Source organism: Oncorhynchus mykiss, chromosome 20 (genome assembly GCF_013265735.2).
Source record: "Oncorhynchus mykiss isolate Arlee chromosome 20, USDA_OmykA_1.1, whole genome shotgun sequence".
Taxonomy (NCBI): Eukaryota; Metazoa; Chordata; class Actinopteri; order Salmoniformes; family Salmonidae; genus Oncorhynchus; species Oncorhynchus mykiss.
The window spans coordinates 34917989-34942213 of record NC_048584.1 but is presented as its reverse complement, the minus strand read 5'-3'; the positions used below and the strand labels follow the sequence as shown (position 1 = coordinate 34942213).

The 24225-nt window shown below is 40.4% G+C and overlaps 1 protein-coding gene across 1 annotated transcript in view; it reads right to left on the bottom strand.

Moving 5' to 3' along the window:
* The window catches only part of LOC110499391 (CUB and sushi domain-containing protein 1), a 412624-nt gene that overhangs the window by 237179 nt on the left and 151220 nt on the right, over nt 1-24225 (bottom strand). Inside the window, exon 3 of the mRNA XM_021576507.2 lies at nt 10389-10501. Coding sequence (XP_021432182.2) covers nt 10389-10501 — 113 coding nt within the window. The remainder of the gene's footprint in view (nt 1-10388; nt 10502-24225) is intronic.

Sequence of the window (24225 nt, the reverse complement as noted above, 5' to 3'; positions counted from 1 at the left end):
ATGTATGGAAGCATGCGAACCTGGTCCTATTCCGAAAGACTGCAAAGAACAAAATTAAAAATAAAAAAAATAAAAAATGAATTCATTATGGTTTAAAGGAGGTAGCATTGAATTGGGTACAGTCATATCTAACTGACAGGAAACAGTCCACCTATATCAATGGTTAATTTTCTCCCCCTCGTGTGTTAAATTGTGGAATACCACAGGGCAGCTGCCTTGGACCACTTCTTTATTTAATATATACCAACGATCTTCCCTATGCCTTAGCTGAAACTAAAGCTAATATATTTGCAGATGATACTACAATTTATGCAGCAAGACAATCGGTTTAACAGTTGGTCTGTTCAACTAGGAAAAGGCCAAAACATCATGGGATAAAATTAAGTATGAGAGGAGTACAAATTGAAGAAGTGGCAGAAACCAAACTATTGGGAGGGCAGTTAGACAACTGCTTATCATGGTCATCTCAAATAACTAATCTATGTACAAAAAAATATATATTAAAACAGCATGCATAATCAGAAGGATAGCTAAATATTTACCAGGAAAAATTATTCAGCAAATAACACAAGCATTAATTGAGAGTCAGGTGAACTACTGTTCTGTGGTCTAGGGAAATGCATCATTAAGTGAAGTTAGGAGGCTGCAGAATGCACAGAGCAAAGCAGCAAGGATTGTTAAGGTGGAGCTATGGTTCTTCTGTTGCAGTCATGCGCAGTGTTCTTGGTTGGTCATCAATCGACAGGATAATTTAAAAAACAAATGCTTATTTTATTTCATAATATACATAATTTAAAACGGCCAAGTTCTATTCACAACGGTATTCAGTTGGTAAGAGACAGACATTCCGTAAATACTAGGAATAGATTGTCCACCATCTATGCGTTATCCACACATAAAAGAGAAATAGGCAAAATAACATTTAGATTTCGAACAATAAAGAAATTGAATAAATTAACTGAGCAAACTAGAAACCTGTCACATTCTGACCTTAGTTCCTTTGTTTTGTCTTTGTTTTAGTATGGTCAGGACGTGAGTTGGGGTGGGCAGTCTATGTTCCTTTTTCTATAATTTGGGATTTCTGTGTTTGGCCTGGTAGGGTTCTCAGAGGCAGCTGTCAATCGTTGTCCCTGATTGAGAACCATACTTAGGTAGCCTGGTTTAACTTTTGAGTTGTGGGTGATTATTTTCTGTGTCTGTGTGTTCCATACGGAACTGTTTCGGTTTTAGTTATTTCACGTGGTTATTTTGTATTTTTCTGTGTTCTATTAAAAGTATCATGAACACTTACCACGCTGGGCATTGGTCCTCCGATCCTTCCTACTACTCCTCGTCAGAGGAGGAAGAAGACCGTTACAAAACCTTTCAATATATACAGTGCCTTGCGAAAGTATTCGGCCCCCTTGAACTTTGCGACCTTTTGCCACATTTCAGGCTTCAAACATAAAGATATAAAACTGTATTTTTTTGTGAAGAATCAACAACAAGTGGGACACAATCATGAAGTGGAACGACATTTATTGGATATTTCAAACTTTTTTTACAAATCAAAAACTGAAAAATTGGGCGTGCAAAATTATTCAGCCCCCTTAAGTTAATACTTTGTAGCGCCACCTTTTGCTGTGATTACAGCTGTAAGTCGCTTGGGGTATGTCTCTATCAGTTTTGCACATTGAGAGGCTGAAATGTTTTCCCATTCCTCCTTGCAAAACAGCTCGAGCTCAGTGAGGTTGGATGGAGAGCATTTGTAAACAGCAGTTTTCAGTTCTTTCCACAGATTCTCGATTGGATTCAGGTCTGGACTTTGACTTGGCCATTCTAACACCTGGATATGTTTATTTTTGAACCATTCCATTGTAGATTTTGCTTTATGTTTTGGATCATTGTCTTGTTGGAAGACAAATCTCCGTCCCAGTCTCAGGTCTTTTGCAGACTTGCAGAATCAGGTTTTCTTCCAGAATGGTCCTGTATTTGGCTCCATCCATCTTCCCATCAATTTTAACCATCTTCCCTGTCCCTGCTGAAGAAAAGCAGGCCCAAACCATGATGCTGCCACCACCATGTTTGACAGTGGGGATGGTGTGTTCAGGGTGATGAGCTGTGTTGCTTTTACGCCAAACATAACGTTTTGCATTGTTGCCAAAAAGTTCAATTTTGGTTTCATCTGACCAGAGCACCTTCTTCCACGTTTGGTGTGTCTCCCAGGTGGCTTGTGGCAAACTTTAACCGACACTTTTTATGGATATCTTTAAGAAATGGCTTTCTTCTTGCCACTCTTCCATAAAGGCCAGATTTGTGCAATATACGACTGATTGTTGTCCTATGGACAGAGTCTCCCACCTCAGCTGTAGATCTCTGCAGTTCATCCAGAGTGATCATGGGCCTCTTGGCTGCATCTCTGATCAGTCTTCTCCTTGTATGAGCTGAAAGTTTAGAGGGACGGCCAGGTCTTGGTAGATTTGCAGTGGTCTGATACTCCTTCCATTTCAATATTATCGCTTGCACAGTGCTTCTTGGGATGTTTAAAGCTTGGGAAATCTTTTTGTATCCAAATCCGGCTTTAAACTTCTTCACAACAGTATCTCGGACCTGCCTGGTGTGTTCCTTGTTCTTCATGATGCTCTCTGCGCTTTTAACGGACCTCTGAGACTATCACAGGGCAGCTGCATTTATACGGAGACTTGATTACACACATGTGGATTGTATTTATCATCATTAGTCATTTAGGTCAACATTGGATCATTCAGAGATCCTCACTGAACTTCTGGAGAGAGTTTGCTGCACTGAAATTAAAGGGGCTGAATAATTTTGCACGCCCAATTTTTCAGTTTTTGATTTGTTAAAAAAGTTTTAAATATCCAATAAATGTTGTTCCACTTCATGATTGTGTCCCACTTGTTGTTGATTCTTCACAAAAAAATACAGTTTTATATCTTTATGTTTGAAGCCTGAAATGTGGCAAAAGGTCGCAAAGTTCAAAGGGGCCGAATACTTTCGCAAGGCACTGTACATTTAAACATGATTTTAAAACAATTTAAATATAATACATCGAAATGTTGTGGGACTATAATAGATGAAGAATCAATATTTCTTAGATTGAGTATTTATTGGGTCATTGTGTTAGTATATTGTGTATGTTTGTAATCCCGAGGTTAAAGAATAATTTTTAAGCATTGAGACAATTGAGACATGGATTTTGTATGTGTGTCATTCAGAGGGTGAATAGGCAAGTCAAAAGTTTGAAGTGCCTTTGAATGGGTTATGGTAGTCGGTGCTAGATGCACCGGTTTGTGTTGTGTCAAGAACTGCAAAGCTCCTGGGGTTTTCACGCTCAGTTTCCTGTGTGTATCAAGAATGGTCCACCACCCAAAGGACGTCCACTCAAACTTGACACAACTGTGGGAAGCACAGATGTCAACATGGGCCAGCATTCTTGTGGAATGCATTCAATACCGTAGAGGGGGGGGGGGGGGTGCAACTCAATATTATCTTCAGGTTTGGTATACTCGGTGTAGATATACAGCACCATCAAATGTGTCAAAGGCTATGACACATTTGACAAAGACTGAGCAGGACATAATTCCACACAATTCTGAGGGGAAACTAGACTACCTGTATACCTGGAAACTAGACTGGCATTACAGGTTGGCTTTTCTCATGAGGAAACACATGGATAGACTGTTAATTATGAAAGGGAATATAGAGATCAGCTTGAACATGAAGATCAAAAAATCTGCAGTCATATAAAATTGATTAAATCCATTCAATGTAGTGGTTTTCTGTAATGTTTCTGTAGTGGTTTTCTGTAATGTTTCTGTAGTTGTAGTACCATCAATGTGTTATGCCTCGATAATAGATAACGGTACCATCCTACTGGGCACACACTGGTTGAATCAACGTTGTTTCCACGTCATTGCAAAGAAATGACATTGAACTATTGTGGAATAGACGTTGAATTGATGTCTGTGCCCAGTGGGATCTGTTTGTTATTCGTCGATAAAGGGCTATGAACTCAAGGACTCAATTCAACTACTATGTGGTCTGGACAGCGCGAAAGACCTCAGACATGTATAGATTAAATGAAAAAAATGTACACAAATTCAACAGAAAAATGATATATTTTCAAATTGTGCCAAAGGCCGCCCTCTCCTACTACAGTGACTCTAGCCCTTAGTATTTGGTCAGTTGACTTCTAATTCACATCAACGTCTCAAGTTAAAAGTTAAAAGCCATTTGAATGACTCTGCAGAAAATAGTTGGTCCATTCAGTCACAGTTTCAAGGAAGCGTCCCTCTCTTTTTAATGCAAAATACTACTTCCATCTATACCAGCTACTTTTATTTTGTATTTTATTTTATTTTAAATTTCAGTCTAAAATGTGGACAACGTGTTAGAGCTGTGCTCCCATAGCGGAGCCAAGTATTCTTTACACCTGCTGAATGTGAAATGTCCGTGGTCCCAGATGACCCTTGAAGGTTTTTACCCCTACTGATCTGTCATGGCCTCTATGGATAGGTTTTTTTTATTTTTTTTTATTTCACCTTTATTTAACCAGCTAGGCTAGTTGAGAACAAGTTCTCATTTACAACTGCGACCTGACCAAGATAAAGCATAGCAGTGTGAACAGACAGCAACACAGAGTTACACATGGAGTAAACAATAAACAAATCAATAACACAGTAGAAAACAAAACAAAAAACAAAAAAAAGGAGTCTATATACATTGTGTGCAAAAGGCATGAGGAGGTAAGCGAATAATTACAATTTTAGCAGATTAACACTGGAGTGATAAATGATCAGATGGTCATGTGCAGGTAGAGATGCTGATGTGCAAAAGAGCAGAAAAGTAAATAAATAAAAACAGTATGGGGATGAGGTAGGTAAATTGGGTGGGCTATTTACTGATGGACTATGTACAGCTGCAGCGATCGGTTAGCTGCTCAGATAGCAGATGTTTAAAGTTGGTGAGGGAGATAAAGGTCTCCAACTTCAACGATTTTTGCAATTCGTTCCAGTCACAGGCAGCAGAGAACTGGAAGGAAAGGCGGCCAAATGAGGTGTTGGCTTTAGGGATGATCAGTGAGATACACCTGCTGGAGCGCGTGCTACGGGTGGGTGTTGCCATCATGACCAGTGAACTGAGATAAGGCAGAGCTTTACCTAGCATGGACTTGTAGGTGAGCCCATGAGGGTCACTGTTGACTGAGCCAGGGAGTAGGACATTTAACATCATTGTGTATTTCCACTATGAGCAGAACATCAGTCTATGAGTTCAGAACTAGAGTGCTTTCATTTCTGCAATTTCGGCATGGCATTTTCTGACATATACAGTACCTGAATATTATTATATATTATTGCAGCTTGGAGTGAGACAATCTAAACATAGCTACTGTATTATTGGTTATGGTATCAAATAAAACATCCACAAAAAAGTTTAGAGAAATATAGAAATGTTGATACAGAAATGAAATGCTTTTTTTCTGATATTACAAATCCTTTCGACTTGTGGAGTTCACTAAAGCAGCTCCCTTAGGCTGGTGGCCCAGATAGAAGGATGAGCAAAATCAGCGTAAAGGTTTGAGCAGCTTTTCAGCAACAACTTAAAACATGAACTCCAAGAGGCAGCTTGAATTTGATTGGATATGTAAGGCACTCTGTCTTGGAGTTTGTCCTTGAGAGTCGATATAAGGATCTGTCATTAAAACCACAAACACTCGGCACTGATTGATCTGAATACCAATGTCGATTCTTCCCCATACTGTAAATACCAATACATTCACATAATGTGAATTAATGTGTTTCTAAATTGTAGATAAAAGCTCCAAGGCTTGTGAATGTTAAATATTCACACGCATCTTCAAGGAGTTTAACAGTATCTGTGTGCACTGTGCTTTTATCATTCAAATGACTTCTGTTTCATAGCTTGGCCATTAATGGGATTAGCTCACCTCACACTATTGGCCTTCCAATGTGTCCAAGCCATCATTTTATTTCACAGGCAATAGTCTATCATTCTTTGAATGCTCTGCAGCACTTGATTATTGCCTCTCAGGCTTTTTTCAATATGAAATATCATTATGGCTCTAAACGAGGCTGTTGCAATATAAATACCCATGAGGTATAGAATTCCTTATAAGGTACATAACAAAAAGAGGAATATCAGCAAGATGCAGCAGTAAACATCCTCCTCAAGGAAATAGTAAACAGGCCTATATTCCCCTTTAATGTAATGGGAAATTCGCCTACAGGATCCTGTTGAGGATGATCCCCTGTAAAACATTTTTTTTTTTGCGGGACTGAAATAATGGTAAATGGGTCAAATAATGCTGAGTGCTTGACTCTTGTTCTGTGGGATCTGAAACCAATGTAAATTACAGTATGTGTGGTTGTGTATCTAAGCTTAAGTGATGTAGCATGTCGCTTTTTATGCCTTCAACATTCACAGATTTACACAAACCACACACCAATACATGCACATGCATAAGCTGCGACTAACTGCAATACAACATTATCATTTTTTTGAAGGCTTAACCTTTTGGCAGTTTAATATAACATTAACACTGATACCGCCTTATAATTCTCTTGGCATTTAAAACAATGGGTTCCATGTTTCCTCTCCTGCTTGGTTGTATTCTCTCTGATGTTGCTGTTTGTTCCTTCTATACTGAACAAAAATATACACACAACATGCAACAATTTCAAAGACTTAACTGAGTTACAGTTCAAATAAGGAAATCAGTCAAGTTAAATAAATTCATTAGGCCCTAATCTATGGATTTCACATAACCTGCAAATCAGATATGCATCTTTTGGTGACAGACAACTTAAATAAAAAGGTAGGATCATGGATCAGAAAACCAGTATCTGGTTTACCAGTCAGTATCTGGTGTGACCACCATTTGCCTCATGCAGCACGACACATCTCCATCGCATAGAGTTGATCAGGCTGTTGATTGTGGCCTGTAAATGTTGTCCCACTCCTCTTCAATGGCTGTGCGAAGTTGATGGATATCGGCCGGAGCTGGAACACGCTGTCATGCGTGTCGATCCAGAGCATCCCAAACCTGCTCAATGGGTGGCATGTCTGGTATGCAGGCCATGGAAGAACTGGGACATTTTCAGCTTCCAGGAATTGTGTACAGATCCTTGCGACATGGAGCTGTGCATGAGGTGATGGTGGTGGATAAATGGCACGACAATTTGCATCAGGATCTCGTCACGTTATCTCTGTGCATTCAAATTGCCATCGATAAATGCAATTATGTTTGTTGGCCGTAGCTTATGCTTGCCCATACCATAACCCCACCGCCACCATGGGCACTCTGTTCACAACGTTTATATCAGCAAACCGCTCGCCTACATGATTGCATACACACGGTCAGCGGTTGTGAGGCCAGTTGGACTTACTGCCAAATTCACTAAAATGATGTTGTTTAACATTACATTCTCTGGCAACAGCTCTGGTGGACAATCCTACAGTCAGAATGCCAATTGCACGCGCCCTCAAAACTTGAGACATCTGTGGCATTGTGTTGTGTGACAAAACTGCACATTTTAGATTGGCCTTTCATTGTCCCCAGCACCAGGTGCACCTGTGTAATGGTCATGCTGTTTAATCAGCTTCTTCATATGCCACACCAGTCAGGTGGATGGATTGTTTTGGAAAAGGAGAAATGTATGTAACAAATTTGAGTACAATGAATTTCTGTGATCTTTTATTTCAGCTCATGAAACATGGGACCAACATTTTATATGTTGCGTTTATATTTATATTTCGTGTATTTTGTCTCAGAGAATATTTCCAGCAAATAATTTTCCGATATTTTTTAAGTTGATTTTAAAACGTCTTCATGCTGCACTGTGCAAGAAAGGTAAAGAAATCCCTTGACAAGAGACTCAAAGGAATGATTCAAAGTGGCACATGGATTTAAATCCATCCAATCAAGCAAGGTTTGCCAACTTTAGTGCTTTGAAGATGGCATTTTGTTGGTTGAAGTTAGTATTATGGGGAGCAATATCTCTAACAAACAGGAGAGCTGTTGTTCATGGGCACTTTCTCTATACTATCTAGTACAGATTGATTCATACCTAGGTGTAACAGGTGGGGCTCTTTTCAAAGATCATTTGAGGAACGTTACTATTTTTACATTGGTCTAATATGAGAGATGCGACTTCTTAGATTATTGTTGTCGCTCAACTTGGACTGTATTTTAACTTTAAGTGTGTGTCCCCGTAGAGCCTTAAGACTAAAAGGCTGAGTAAAATAGCATATTTGTATGCTACTGTGGACCTCTAATATATATTTTTAATTGCAACAACATAGTAGCCCAATTATTTCATAAAATAAAATAAAATATTAGTGGCAATGATTGAATTACAATGGGATCACAAAGATGGTTTTCGTCCTCTTAATTTGCCATGATTTCAGAGCACAATGACGGCAGATAAGTCCAACTGCTTAACATATATACTGATAATGTTCTAAAACATGAAATTAGGGTCCAAAGCAAGTAATATGGTTCAAAAACACAGCTTTTGTCTTGTCAGAACAGGTTTGTGTTCTCAATTAGCTTCAACAATAGTAAACCAATTAGCAAACATAGCTATTTCTGATTCCTAAGAGCATCCGGGGAGGGAAATACGCTGCAAGGTTATAAATCCATCTCGCAGACACTGCTGTACCAATCAAGACTCTGCAGGCAAATAGATTACAATTACTCAAGTGTAATGGCCCATAAATCACAAACTAAGGGCTGTTGGGAAAACCTGCAGGTTGCATAGTTGGATGACATCATATCTCAATTTCAACTGCAATAAAATGAAAATGACAAACACAATGCTTCCAAAATAACTTTAGTTACCATCAATACTATCAACACTCTAGGGGTCCATTAACGTCCTCCATCATAACAATGGTTGTGACACTTTCATCAATGAAATCATAGCCTGTATCAGAATTCTCTAAAATCCAAGACAAAATCTACAGTCAATTTCGATTTAGACTCCAATGGTTACATGGAATATCGATCTTTGTCAGCTTAAATGGAATCCATTCAGGCAACCAGAAGAAACGCCCATATTAAAACTCCATCAACCTGATGGATAGGCTATTAATGTTCTGAGAGGGCAGCCACTAATGCATAATAAAAATAAGATTTGACGTTAACCTAGAATGCAACACAGTTCTTCTTCTATGTGGAGAAATGAAGCAAATGTAAAGATAACACAATCTTGCTAATCTTATTCATGCTGTAACATACAGCAGCTGTAGCTAATTCTGAGGCAGTGGTTAGGCTAGTACTTAATATTTGATTCAAAAACAGTATGTTAAGATATCAGGAAATAGTGTTCTGATACAACCAACATTAGATTAGCCTATCATGCTTCATTATTTCATTATCACTCACAGTAAGAACTATCTCACTCTACACACAATAAAACATAAAGTACTTCAGACATTGTCACAACCAGCAACAATTGATGTTACCAAACGAGATTGATATTCCATTTAGGGAATTGAGTTTTGGTATCCACTCAAAACCCCGTAGCAATAACAAAACTCTGAATCCCTAGAGATGAAAATGTTCAGAAGGAGGAATAAAAAAGAAAATAAAAAAAGAAAGCTTATCCTTACAAAGGTTTACGAGCAAAGTGCCATGCTCGTGCATCATTCATAGCCTAGGTTCCAGGGTCTCATGAGGGCTCATGAAGTTTGCTGCAGTGTATGCCAGCCTGAGAGATGTTTTCTTACAGGGGGGGGGGTGAGTTGAGACTCCAGTGATATTAGACTTCATGGAAAATATATGAGATGTTGTGGTTTGTGCTGTATACTGTGTGAAACAGACCATATGGGCTTTGTAATGACCCTAGTTTGATACAGTCAACTGAAACTCACATGAAATGCCACAGCTATCAACCACAGGTTTAATCATGTAAACTTTAAACTGAAACATGTACTTAGCAGATGAACTCTCTGCACAAGGCTTAAACAGTAACCAATTGACATGTCCTGAAGAGGTGTACGTTAAGTGCACACTAATTAGCAGTGTTCATCATACGAAATGCTGAAAGCATATTAATATGCTGATTTTGAGACACCGATTCATGAATTACCCTATAATACAATAATAACATAGTCATTTATATATTTTATTTTCAGGATCTGTGGCCCATGGGGGAATCAAACAAATTACTCTGGCACAGCAATCACAATGCACCGCCAACTTAGCCATTGAAAGAACTCAATATAGAATAGAAAAACAAGTCAATAGTTAGACAATTACCATTTTGTTAACACAAATATTTTTTTAACCATTTTTGTTAACCCTCTCTTACATCAATTCAGCCAGGTTTTTAATTGGAGAAATAATCAATAATAATAGGTCTTACCTTCATAAATTGCTTTAAATCCTTGTGCACTCACAGCAAAATCTGTTGTGAACCAAAGGGCCATTATTGACCCTGTGCTCACAATAGGTGACGGCAACATGAAGCCAGATAACCTGCAAAGAGAGAAATGTTACATTACATTTAGTCATTGTTATCAAATAATTAAGTACTTTGCATTATTGTTAGTGGTCTCAGATTTGTACTGTGGTCATGTCGCAAATGTGAACTGTTTTCATAGAAAGACAGTTTTCAGAAAATGAAACAAAATGCTTTACACTCAGCAGAAAAGGCAATGACATCAGGCACACAATAACAGGGAACAAGAACAGAAGGACCATAGCATTGCTAGACCGGTTCAAGGACCCTTTAGCAAAGACCCAGCCTTCACTGGGATCAAACACAAGCACATTCTGATGAGATCGTGTCACAGAAACAGTGTAGAAATAAATCCAACTGATTTTCCCTGGACGCTTACATCTCTAGTGTCCACATTCAATTATAGATAAAGCTTCACAAAATGTGTATAGCTGCGTGTGGGGCACTCACAACTTTTTATTTCCTAGAGCCAGTACAGACTGGTCAGATTCTACTTCCAAAATGGCCGTCCGGTACTTGTTGTACCGACCCGTTAATGCACATGCCAAGATAATTGGGCTGCCAAAAATAAGTAGAGTGAAAGTAGCTAATGTTGCTATTTTAGCTAATGTAGCTAACTTCTAACAATCCAAAAAGTGTTACTGAACAGAGTACCAATCAAATACATAATATTTTCTCGATAATAAGACATTATTGTTGATTTGTGAAGATTTAGGTACAAACACCTAGTAACCTACTTCAATAGTATGGGGTCAAACAAGCTAAATTTTCATTTGAGTCATTTAGCAAACACTCTTATCCAGAGCAATTTACAGGAGCGATTAGGATTAAGTGCCTTGCTCAATAATACTTTTCTCAGAGTCAGCTCGGGAATATGAACCAACCACCTGTTACTAGCCCAACACGCTTAACCACCAGGCTACCTGCCACCCTAGTTTGCCTATAATCTTCGTTCAACCCATCAAGCTAAGAGTTGTAAAGTCTGTAAAAATATGGTAGTACAGCCCTAATCCATCACGTCTATCCAATAATCATTTCACAGAAGGAGGCTTTTAATCCTTTCTCAATGACAACCATTCTCAAGGCTGAAATTAATCATACTAGTCAATGTAATTAAACACTTACCATAGATATTTCCTAGCTACCAATGGCATCCCTCTACTTCTAGTGTAGCATGTTCCCAGAATGTTGTATGCAGTTCTTGTTTCCACTAGAGTATATACTCTGTCATGCCTTTTTTTTTATATATATACTACCGTTCAAAAGTTTGGGGTCACTTAGAAATGTACTTGTTTTTGAAAGAAAAGCAATTTTGGTTGTCCATTAAAATCGCATCAAATTGATCCGAAATACAGTGTAGACATTGTTCATGTTGTAAATGACTATTGTAGCTGGAAACGGCTTATTTTTTATGGAATGTCTACATAGGCGTACGGAGGCCCAATATCAGCAACCATCACTCCTGTGTTCCAATGGCACGTTGTGTTAGCCAATCCAAGTTTATCATTTTAAAGGCTAATTGATCATTAGTAAACCCTTTTGCAATTATGTTGGCACAGCTGAAAACTGTTGTGCTGATTAAGGAAGCAATAAAACTGGCCTCCTTTAGACTAGTTGAGGATCTGGAGCATCAGCATTTGTGAGTTCGATTACAGGCTCAAAATAGTACCCGCAAAACACCAGTCTCAGCATCAACAAGCAACCCCAAACCTTTGAACGGTAGTTTATATTCTTTTTTTTACAGATTTTCTCCCCAATTGGTAGTTACAGTTTTGTCCCATCACTGCAACTCCCGTACGGACTCGGGAGAGGCGAAGGTCGAGAGCCATGCATTCTCCAAAACACAACACTGCCAAGTCACACTGATTCTTGACACACTGCTCGCTTAACCCAGAATCCAGACACACCGTCCAACTGGCAACTGTGCATGTGCCTGGCTCACCACAGAAGTCGCTAGAGCACGATGGGACAAGGACATCCCAGCCAGCAAACCCTCCCCTAACCCTGATGACGCTGGGCCAATTGTGTGCCGCCTCATGGTTCTCCTGGGCGCAGCCGGCTGCGAGACAGCCCGGGATCGAACCCGTATTTGTAGTGATGCTTTGTAGTGCCTTAAACCTCTGTGCCACATGGAAGATGCCTGGCAAGTCTTTGATGAAGCATTCATTTTCCTATATTGTTATGTCCAGTGATGTTCCCTCTGATACTTGTTCTGAATGCCATTTCATGTTTATCTAATTTAAAACTTGAGCAGCTTATGAATCTTTAATTCTGTGTTGGTACCCCCCCCCCCCCCCCCGCTGTAATGTTTACCACTAATGGTTTGATTCCCTCACCTGTGAGACATACTTTATGTTTTCCACAGCTACTAAAAATGCCATAGCCTCTGTTAGCTCACCAATGGCTGTCCACACACAGGCTATTACCGGGTAAAATAGATTGACAGGTAATGACTCAATCTCTTAAATGCCACACTATTTAATATATGCAACATGAGCCACCCAGTCTTTATCCAAACAATCAAACTAATTCAGACACAGGCGTCCGCGCCAGAAACATGTTTCAAGCTTTGCTTGTGGAGCACGACAGGTAGGTAGCCTAGCAGTTAACAGCATTGGGCCAGTGACCAAAAGGTTGCTGGTTTAAATCCCTGAGCTGACAAGGTGAAAAATCTGTTGATGTGTTCTTGATTGAGCAAGGCACTTAACCCTTGTCGCTCCATATCAGAGCGTCTGCTAAATTACTAAAATAGTACGGGAGACCAACAATGTGTTAAACGGTTTACACTGAGGATGATCGTGTGGACATCTGAGATGTCCTTGTGAAAACCTCTGACAATAACATTGGTTTCAGGCCTTTGTTAACTTATCTAGGTATACTCTACAGAAAATGGCTGTCACGAATATTACCGAAGGTGGCTCCCCTTCCTGTTCGGGTGGCGCTCAGCGGTCGCCGTCGCCGGTCTACTAGCTGCCACCGATCCTTTGTTCCGTGTTCGTTTGGTTTTGTCTAATTGGTTTCACCTGTTTATTGTTTGGTTGTTAGGGTGGGGTTATTTAAGTTTGTTTAGCCCGCTTCTGTTTGTGCGGGCTTGTTCTCCTGTATGTCTGAGAGGTGTTAGTGTTTTTGTTGGGTTTTCGCACTGTCCTAGTATTTTCACATCAGGGTACTATTTTGTTTTAGAGTTACGCCTGTGTTTGGTTACTATTTTTGTTCCTGTGTATTTTGGACATTAAAGGGTGTTTTTCCTGAATCATTTTGCTCTCTGCGCCTGACTCCACACCCATTTGCTCTCTGCGCCTGACTCCACACCCATTCACTCATTGAGCGTTACAATGGCTGTGTATTCTGTCAACGATACGCGTATGTCCTTATTTAAATATTGACAACACTATTTGTTCAAATGAAGGGATACCACCCTAAACAGCTTCAACTCACTGAAACACCATCTTTGCACCCTTCATTCAATTAGAATAGGCTCCTTATCCTTGCTTGACATTGAATGATTGTTTTGGTTAACTTTCAGTTCCTCTTGGCGAATCACTTGAAAAGTTGTCTAAGAGTCAAAATGCATGAAATAAGTGGTTTCTCCGTCACCTCAAAGGCGAGACCCTTGAGTAAATGCAGCACTTGTTCACAGATGAAAACTCCTGATTAGCAGCTGCACTGACAACAGATCTGAAAAGAGAATTCTTATTGACGCTGCCATGGCCACATCACCATACTTTGGAAGCACACAATTAATTAGATGGTAATTGTTGTTATATGGATCATCTTTGAATAAGCACACCGGAACTGAGGACTAGGAGGACATATTCAGGACATTCTCTTTAGTTTGTCAATCAGTCTTAACGGAGAAGGGGAGTAGCGAAAAAATAATGATAACAGCAAGAATAATGCCAGGGTCTGGTCACAGAGATTGTGTTAGGGGTTAGTGGTCCACCATCACTCCATTTCAAATGGAGCAGTGGCAGATTGAAAACATTGTTTTCTTAGAATCAACAGACTGTTGGATCACGGCTCAACAGAACCTTTCTGCAAGTAGAGACAGTTATGGGGTTGAAGCACTTAGATGCATGTTGTCAGCTTTCGCTCTTGGTAATACAACCTCCTCATCAAGTACAAAGAACCAAGTACAATAACTACGGTACATTGCTAACATTCACAAATGGTTAACGAACCTAAACTTGTGTCAATGGAGTTCTTAGAGTCTGGATGCTGTATAGCATGGTCAACTGATGTGTATACCATTGTTGGCCAATACCATTGTACCTACAGTAGGATCGATTGAGTTATTAATTTCAAACAGCGCTATGGCCTGATTTGCCAGTTCATCATTTAAAAATGAACTTGGGCTTCTAAGTAATCCATTTAGGACTTTTGGAGTGGATGTATTTTTGCAGTTTGCAAACAGATGCCAGATTAGTGCTGAAAGGCTATAGTGTCACTGAGCTCTCGTGCCAGTCAGATTATTTTCCACAACAGAGTCCACAACAGAGCTAGTCCCGTGTAGCTCAGTTGGTAGAGCATGGTGCTTGCAACGCCAGGGTTGTGGGTTTGATTCCTGCGGGGGACCAGTATGAAAAGAAAGTATGAAAATGTTTGCTCTGGATGAGAGCTTCTGCTAAATGATGTTAATGTAAGCTGTGAAGCTGCTACTCTAAGGGGGTCAGTACAGTGTGCATTAGCTCAGAGAGAACATGGGACTTGGCTCCATTTGAAATGACTGAGCAGGCCTTTCTCTTCACTGACAGAAGATTCATTCAGCTTTAAGACTTCTATCGATCCCTTTAATTATAATTTCTAAAGTATTTTCAGAAGTATAGCAATAGATTCTTCACAGATGATCTAACGTCCTTGTTTGATAATGAATTAATTTGTTAAAACCTATACTTAAGTTTACAGGCTTACACATAGTTAGTTCCGGGTTTATACATCCTCTCTACTGATCACTGTGGCCATGCATCTTTAAAGGAAAAAAGGTACAGAAGTCCAAAGATCATACATCCTCGCTTGTCTCGTTAGGCTCAGATTCTTGAGCTGAATAATAAAATAAACGTGGAGTAACTAAGTGATCCGTTAGTCATGCACACAACTGTGTCCGATTACTTCAAACTTTCTTAGAACTCCCTCCCTTTTAAAGTGGCTTGATCTGGAGCTTGATTGCAATGTATCTCAATGGACTCCGTGCAAAAGAACAACGCATTGTGTGGAATAAAGTCAGGCAGCTCTGAAATTACCTTTATATTCTGTGATGGGGGGTTCCTAGAAATGAGAGCTGCATGCATAATTGCACTGGTGAACACTGATTATTAGATTATGATAGCTGAACTCTGAATGTCTGTCTTACAAGTCTTCAGTGGTGTATTTTAAGTGAATGGTGAGGCCTTTTCAAGGTATGCACTTTTTCATTTCCAGTGTTTGCCATGTTATTATCATGCTGTATAAAATTGTGTTTTAATGAAATCACTCTGATTGATGTGTTGATGAAGAATCAAATATGTAGATTTATAAGAGACTTGCCATTAAATATTTCAAAACCAATAACCTCTTGAATTCACCAGGAATTCTCTTGCCACCCACACATCTATTCAAAAAGGACCTTCATCAGGGACTTAAAGAGAGAAAGTTCACTGAGACTAATGCCGTCAGAAAGACAAGTCTCATAATGAAAAAAATACTCTGATTATCAAGTGTCTGAGAAATCAGTTCCGCTTAGGCTTTGCCGTTCGACTCTTTAAATTCCTCAAAGCATTCTTTAAAGTCAATTTGTCTCGAGTGTAATACCTCTGTGGGGGCCACAAAGAAGTAGCTACAATGTCAAGCCTTTTGTTTCAGTTCAAGGTAAGGAAAGAAGTGCAGTTCCCTCGACCCTATTCATATTGCCAGGTATCACTTCAAGAGTGTTCCATAAGGGCAGCTTCGCCTTGCAAAGAATATCCTTGGCTCTCTTAGAAGAGGTTTAGTTTTCTGGCTTTGGGAAGCTCTAGACTGAACAATAACAGTCATAGAAATAAGTATATTTGCATTTTCATATTGCGAAGATTCAAGTTGCAGGAATTCTCAGTACTGGGTTATTCTGTTTTCTTATTCACATGGTATTATAGAACTGTTCTCTTAATCTTTCTGCAGCCTGGTATGTGAATAGAGGCATCTCAGTAGTCCACAATGTATTCACACCTCAGTCACAGACACAGCAGCTGATTATAGATTTTCAACCAAGTGTTTTGTTCGAGTATTTTTATTAATTTTATTTCAAAATTCAGATTTTGAGATGAACCGGAGAAAAAGCTTAGTTGACAGAGACAGCTACTGTGGATTCAGAACTTAATCTAACAGGGAAATCAACAACTTTACATCATTAAACATAATCATCAGCCAGGCAAAAGTCATTCATAAAAGTACAATGAAATCTAAGTAATTTCCTTCTGTGTTTCGAAACCCTCAAACTGTATTACATCCGCTGCAAGGTGTATTACATCCGCTGCAAGGTGTATTACATCAGCTGCAAGGTGTATTACATCAGCTGCAAGGTGTATTACATCAGCTGCAAGGTGTATTACATCAGCTGCAAGGTGTATTACATCAGCTGCAAGGTGTATTACATCAGCTGCAAGGTGTATTACATCAGCTGCAAGGTGTATTACATCAGCTGCAAGGTGTATTACATCAGCTGCAAGGTGTATTACATCAGCTGCAAGGTGTATTACATCAGCTGCAAGATGTATTACATCAGCTGCAAGGTGTATGGAAACAACAATAGACAAAACAATCAATAACTACGTTTGAATGCAATTAATATATGTTTTGCCACACAATGGACTCACAGGTGTCTTAGAAATACACCCCAATATACAGAATAGTGAATCATGAAATGGACACCAGCTGTACACTCTTAGAAAAAAGGGTTCCAAAAGGGTTCTTTGGCTATCCCCATATAGGAGAAGCTTTTTGGTTCCAGGTAGAACCCTTTTTAATTCAACATAGAACCCAAAAGGGTTCTAGCTGCAACCAAAAAATAACCCTTTAATGTTCTAGATAGCACTTTTTTTCTAAGAGTGTACCATTTTTGTCATCCTGCAAAAAGATGAGCACGCCATTAGAGCCCACCAATGGTGTCAACATATATTGGTATATCTATCACATGGCTCAGCAAGCCTCTCCTTTACTCACAGTACAAGCGCATCAATCATAGGAGTCAAACACAAAATCTGTTCTCTGTTACAGAATTAAATTCCCTGACAGTACTCTCTACACCCCCCAGCACTGATACACTATTATTTGGGTTGTTAACTGGATTCGTTCTGACATTCTGGATTTCTTGTTTCTCGTTTTTTATTATTATTTGTGTACTTGTTTGAAACATTTCCTGCATTGTTAGAAGCGAGTAACACAAGCATTTCACTGCACCCGCCGCTATAACATATGCTAAACTGTGTACGCGACCAATAAACTTTGATTTGATCCGTGACTTCTGATACATACCAATACAAAGGAATGATAGTGTGATACAGATGTAGGATCTTAATTTGATCACTCTATTGTTGCAGAAAACTTGTAGTGTATTCAAGGTTTAAAAAGGCTTTGTAATTTCAACCCCTACAAAATGTCCATTGGTTATAACCCACACAATATTTCACATGTCCTGTTGCTGCAAGAGTATTTTTCTGCTGTGAGAAACTGTTCAAAATATGATCCAACATCTGTATCTTGGATGATTGTTTCTCAATGATGAGAATGACTGATTGCAAGAACTTCAGCATATTGAGAATTAGTCATAAAATTGTTGCAGGAAAGTGGTGTGTGTTTGTGGCAATACTTTCTGCATAGTACACATTATAGGATCAAATAACCAAACAAGGAAAAACACTAAGATACAAAGTCACAACAGGTGACTAAATACAAAGCTGTCTGTCTGTCTGTCTGTCTGTCTGTCTGTCTGTCTGTCTGTCTGTCTGTCTGTCTGTCTGTCTGTCTGTCTGTCTGTCTGTCTGTCTGCCTGCCTGCCTGCCTGCCTGTCTGCCTGCCTGCCTGTCTGTCTGTCTGTCTGTCTGTCTGTCTGTCTGTCTGTCTGTCTGTCTGTCTGTCTGTCTGTCTGTCTGTCTGTCTGTCTGTCTGTCTGTCTGTCTGTCTGTCTGTCTGCCTGCCTGCCTGCCTGCCTGTCTGCCTGTCTGTCTGTCTGTCTGTCTGTCTGTCTGTCTGTCTGTCTGTATAAGCTACTGCTCCAAGCTATTTTCATAAAAATCTAAAGTAGGGCAAGAGAATATTCACATGATGCCACCCACTCACGCACAACCTGACAAATACAATAAATAAAATAGTCTCTGTGGGGATGAAATGCATTATTTGGCAAACCATTATTAAAAACAATATTGTATTCTGTACTAATAGAGCACTGTTCTTCAGTTGTCTGTCAATCCAAAAAGTCACTAATGCCATGACATGTGGGGAATAGTAGTGTCCATAGGAGGAGTTGAAATGTGATTTATCTTTTCTTGCTCACAAACACTGAAATGCATACATTAGTGATATGTCTGAAATGCACATAGAATTATTTAAATTGGCATGATGTATGATGGCCTACCTTTTATTGACAAGCTAGTCGACTGACCGCAAAGGCGGAAGGCATGCAAGAGGAGGTGAGACAGGCGTGAATGAGAGGGCAGATACGCGTGTGAACAATAGACACAACTCCGACATAAAATATCATATCAGTGCATTTGTAACATCGACACTGTCTCTCATAGACATCCAAACCAAAAATGCCCACTTGGTCTGCTTATCGCTGTATTCTCACACTGACCGATTTTAGGTGGAGTTAATCCTCTCGCTTCGCCTCTTCCTCTCTGGCACATGTCAACAGAGAGGAAGAGGCGAAATGAGAGGGATAACTGGGCCCAAAATCTATCTTGTCCAGCAGGTGCCGTTTTCCATTATTTTCGCTCACCAAGCGAGGAGTTTTTGTATGGATGTCAATGAGAGTGTTGAATTTGGTCAACAAAAAAATGTTACGGCTTATTTTCTTAGTGAGGCTTATTTGATCTAATAGAAGTTTAGTAATGATTAGGTTGTTACGAGTGTACTCATATAAGTAGGACACGTGACATCCCGGCAACTTTGAGAAAAAACTATTCATATCGGAGTCGTGCCTGGTCTTCACTAGTTACCCACACCCATAAAGTCATAAACCCCACCTTTCAAATCAAATCAAATCAAATGGTATTTGTCACATGTGCCGAATACAACAGGTGAAAATGCAGTGAAATGCTTACTTACAAGCCCTTAATCAACAATGCAGTTTTAAGAAAAAGTTAAGAAAAATACTAAAATAAATACATTTATAAAAGTAACAAATAATGAAAGAGCAGCAGTAAAATAACAATAACGAGGCTAAATACAGGAGGTACCGGTACAGAGTAAATGTGCGGGGGCACCGGTTAGTCGAGGTAATTGAGGTAATATGTACATATAGGTAGAGTTATTAAGTGACTATGCATAGATAATAACAGAGAGTAGAAGCAGTGCAAAAGAGGGGGGGGGGGGACAATGTAAATAGTCTGGGTAGCCATTTGATTAAATGTTCAGGAGTCTTATGGCTTGGGGGTAGAAACTGTTTAGAAGCCTCTTGGACCTACACTTGGTACTCCGGTACCACTTGCCGTGCGTAAGCAGAGTGAACATGGGTAGAGGTCCTGGATGGCAGGAAGCTTGGCCCCAGTGATGTACTGGGCCGCACGCACTACCCTCTGTACTGCCTTGGGGTTGCAGGCCGAGCAGTTGACATACAGGGCATTGATGCAACCAGTCAGGATGCTCTCGATTGTGCAGCTGTAGAACCTTTTGAGGATCTGAGGACCCATGCCAAATCTTGGTGTGCTTGGACCATGTTAGTTTGTTGGTGATGTGGACGCCAAGGAAATTAAAGCTCCCAACCTGCTCCACTACAGCCCCGTCGATGAGAATGGGGGCATGCTCGGTCCTCCTTTTCCAGTAGTCCACAATCATCTCCTTTGTCTTGATGATGGTGAGGGAGAGGTTGTTGTCCTGGCACCACACGATCAGGTCTCTGATTTCTTCCTTATAGGGTGTCTCATTGTTGTCGGTGATCAGGCCTACCACTGTTGTGTGATCTGAAAACTTAATGACGGTGTTGGAGTCGTGCCTGGCCGTGCAGTCATGAGTGAACAGGGAGTACAGGAGGGGAGTGAACACACACCCCTGAAGGGCCCCCGTGTTGAGGATCAGCATGGCAGATGTGTTGTTACCTACCCTTACCACCTGGGGGCGGCCCTTCAGGAAGTCCAGGATCCAGTTTCAGAGGGAGGTGTTTAGTCCCAGGGTCCTTAGCTTAGTGATGAGCGTTGAGGGCATTAACGTGTTGAACGCTGATCTGTAGTCAATGAATAGCATTCTCACATAGGTGTTCCTTTTGTTCAGGTGTGAAAGGGCAGTGTGGAGAGCAATAGAGATTGCATCATCTGTGGATCTGTTGGGGCGGTATGCACATTTAAGTGGGTCTAGGCAGGTTCCCTTAGTGTTATTGGGCACAGGGACTATGGTGGTCTGCATGAAACATGTTGGTATTACAGACTCAGACAAGGAGACAATTTCTCTTTCTTAAAATGCGATTTAAACTTAACCATAACCTTTATTACACTGCTAAACGTACACCTGACCCTAACCTGAAATGAAGACCAAAAAGCACATTTTGGATTTTCAAACATTGTTACGATATATAGCCAATTTTGACTTTGTGTCTGCTGAAACTAGTGGAAACCATTGTGCCTGTTGTTCAACCGTGTATATGCCTTCTCATTGGCTAGAAAGGTCTCACTTGATCTTGCCTCCTCCCGACTGCCTTCCATTTTTGAAGACATTTATTTTCATCGTTAGAGCGGCCACTGGAGTATCTGGTCAATATAATGTTTCATCTGTGATTTCCAGCAGCATGTCCACCTGTGAATTGGGTTTCCCTGTCTGTACAACTTACAGTAGGTGTGTATTATGCAAGCTGAGCACATCATCTGAAACGATACAGCTGTTGTTGGCACTGTCAAAATAATACCCATTATCTATACTGTCAAATTAAATTAAGCTTAATCACTCTAAACCTATACGCATGGACATGAAGACAGAAAAGGCTATTCCTGAATGCTCATCTTGAAACTCAAGGTCTCAGTGGCTCATTTTGGGGGGAAAGATTATGGAAAGCTTAAAACTGCATAAACTAATGAAGATGACAAGTTGATTAATTAAAGCATGAGGCAAAATAAGTCCAGCATTTGTCTCTGCATGATGCTCCACTGGTCACAGGAGCTGTTAAAACAAAGTGGGGTAATTTTCATCTTTCAAAAGCATTCAACTCAAAAATATTAATGTAGGAACGCCGGGGAAGGTTTTATGAAGGTGACTGTGCAGGCACTCTTATTTGAACATGTGAAACACATTTTGTATATGAAAGAGATCAAATGCCCTAAGAAGTTGGATTAATGGACAGGTTAATGCATAGGGAGATATAAAGAGTGAGAGAGAAATAGATAGAAAGAGGAAGAGTGAGAGAGAGAAAGGCAGAGAGAGAGGCAGAGAGAGAGAGAAAGAGACAGTGAGAGGAAGAGAGAGAGTGACAGAGAGAGGAAGAGAAAGGCAGAGGCAGAGAGAGAGATGAGAGACAGTGAGAGGAAGAGAGAGAGAGAGAGAGAGACAGAGAGAGGAAGAGAAAGGCGGAGGCAGAGAGAGAGATGAGAGACAGTGAGAGGAAGAGAGAGAGAGAGAGAGAGAGAGAGAGAGAGAGAGAGAAGGAGAGTGACAGAGAGAAGGAGAGTGACAGAGAGAGGAAGAGGAAGATTTCATGTGATGAAGTAAATCATCTTATGGTAAAACAGATAACAAGCACTGTCCCTCGTTTTAAGGTCAACCCTGTCATGTGAACTGAACTTTTGTTTTAATATGATGAAACCATTCCTTAAAATTTTTTTCTAAAGAAACATCTAATAGTCAAATCATAGTGTAAAAGCAGGTGAGTTTCTTCTACTCTTTGTGGCCATTTTCTGGTGTTTTCTGGTGGAAAACTGAGTAGGTCGAGCATAACGCGACAACCATGTTACCCAGAGATAGACAGCAGTGGAGGCTGTTGAGGGGAGAACGGCTCATAATATTGGCTGGAACGGAGCGAATGGAATGGCATCAAACACATGGAAACCATGTGTTTGATGTATTTGATACCTTTCCACGAGCCCATCCTCCCCAATTAAGGTGCTACCAACCTCCTCTGATAGACTGGATAGGATTGGGGAAACACTATGTAAATGGAGTTTGTAACAATATTTACAAGCCTGCAACATTAAATAATTGGAAAATAACCATAAATATATTTCATTATGACAACCCTAGCAATCCCTTCGCTACGTTGTCTCAACAAAATCGACTTTTCCTGTCATTAAAGGGACAAATGTGTGTTCTCAAGGGCACACACTTCCATTAGTGTGGTTATTGCAGCAATATCCTCCATCTTTGCAAATTTCACTCAACTGCAGGGCTCAAAGAAACTTAACTGATCATGGCCTAGGGTGGTCTAGCAGTCTAAGCTGCCTCTGGAGGACATGTACTACGTGCCACTGCCAGCATGGGTTTGAATCCTCTTTCACTCTTACCTTTTACCTCTGTCTCTCCTATTCAATAAAAATACAATATAGTTAAAAAAAATATTATCCAAATTAAGAAATGTACCTGCTCGTCGAACATCTCATTCCAAAACCATGGGCATTATTATGGAGTTGGTCCCCTCTTTAACAGATCCACTCTTCTGGGAAGGCTTTCCACTAGATGTTGGAACATTGCAGCTGAGACTTCCATTCAGGCACAAGAACAATCGTGAGGATGGACACTGATGTTGGGCGACTAGGCCTGGCTCTCAGTTGCCGTTCCAATTCATCCCAAAGGTGAGGTGAGGTCAGGGCTCTGTGCAGGTTTCCCTTCCCTGGAACTAAGGAGCCTGAATCATGAAAACCAGCCCCAGAACATTATTCCTCCTCCACCAAACTTTACAGTTGGCACTATGCATTGGGGCAGGTAGCATTCTCCTGGCATCCGCCAAACCCAGATTTGTCCATCGGACTGCCAGGTGGTGAAGCGTGATTCATCACTCCAGAGAATGCGTTTTCACTGCTCCAGAGTCCAAAGGTGGCGAGCTTTACACCACTCCAGCCGACGCTTGGAATTGCGCATGGGGATCTTAGGCTTGTGTGCTGCTGCTCGGCCATGGAAACCCATTTCATGAAGCTCCGGACAAACAGTTATTGTGCTGACGTTGCTTCCAGAGGCAGTTTGGAACTCGGTAGTGAGTGTTGCAACCAAGGACAGACAATTTTTACATGCTACGCGCTTCGGCGGTCCTGTTCTGTGAGCTTGTGTGGCCTACCACTTAGCGGCTGAGCCGGTGTTGCCCCTAGACATTTCCACTTCACAAAAACACCACTTACAGTTGACCGCGGCAGCTTTAGCAGGGCAGAAATATGACAAACTTACTTGTTGGAAAGGTGGCATGCTATGACAGTGCCATGTTGAAAGTCACTGAGCTCTTCGATGTTTGTCTATGGAGATTGCATGACTGTGTGCTCGATTTTATTCACCTGTCAGCAAAGGGTGGGGCTGAAATAGCCGGATCCACTAATTTGAAGGCGTGCATACATAATTAGTGTATTATTATATGGTGTCATCCCACTGGGAGTTTTACAGCCATCAG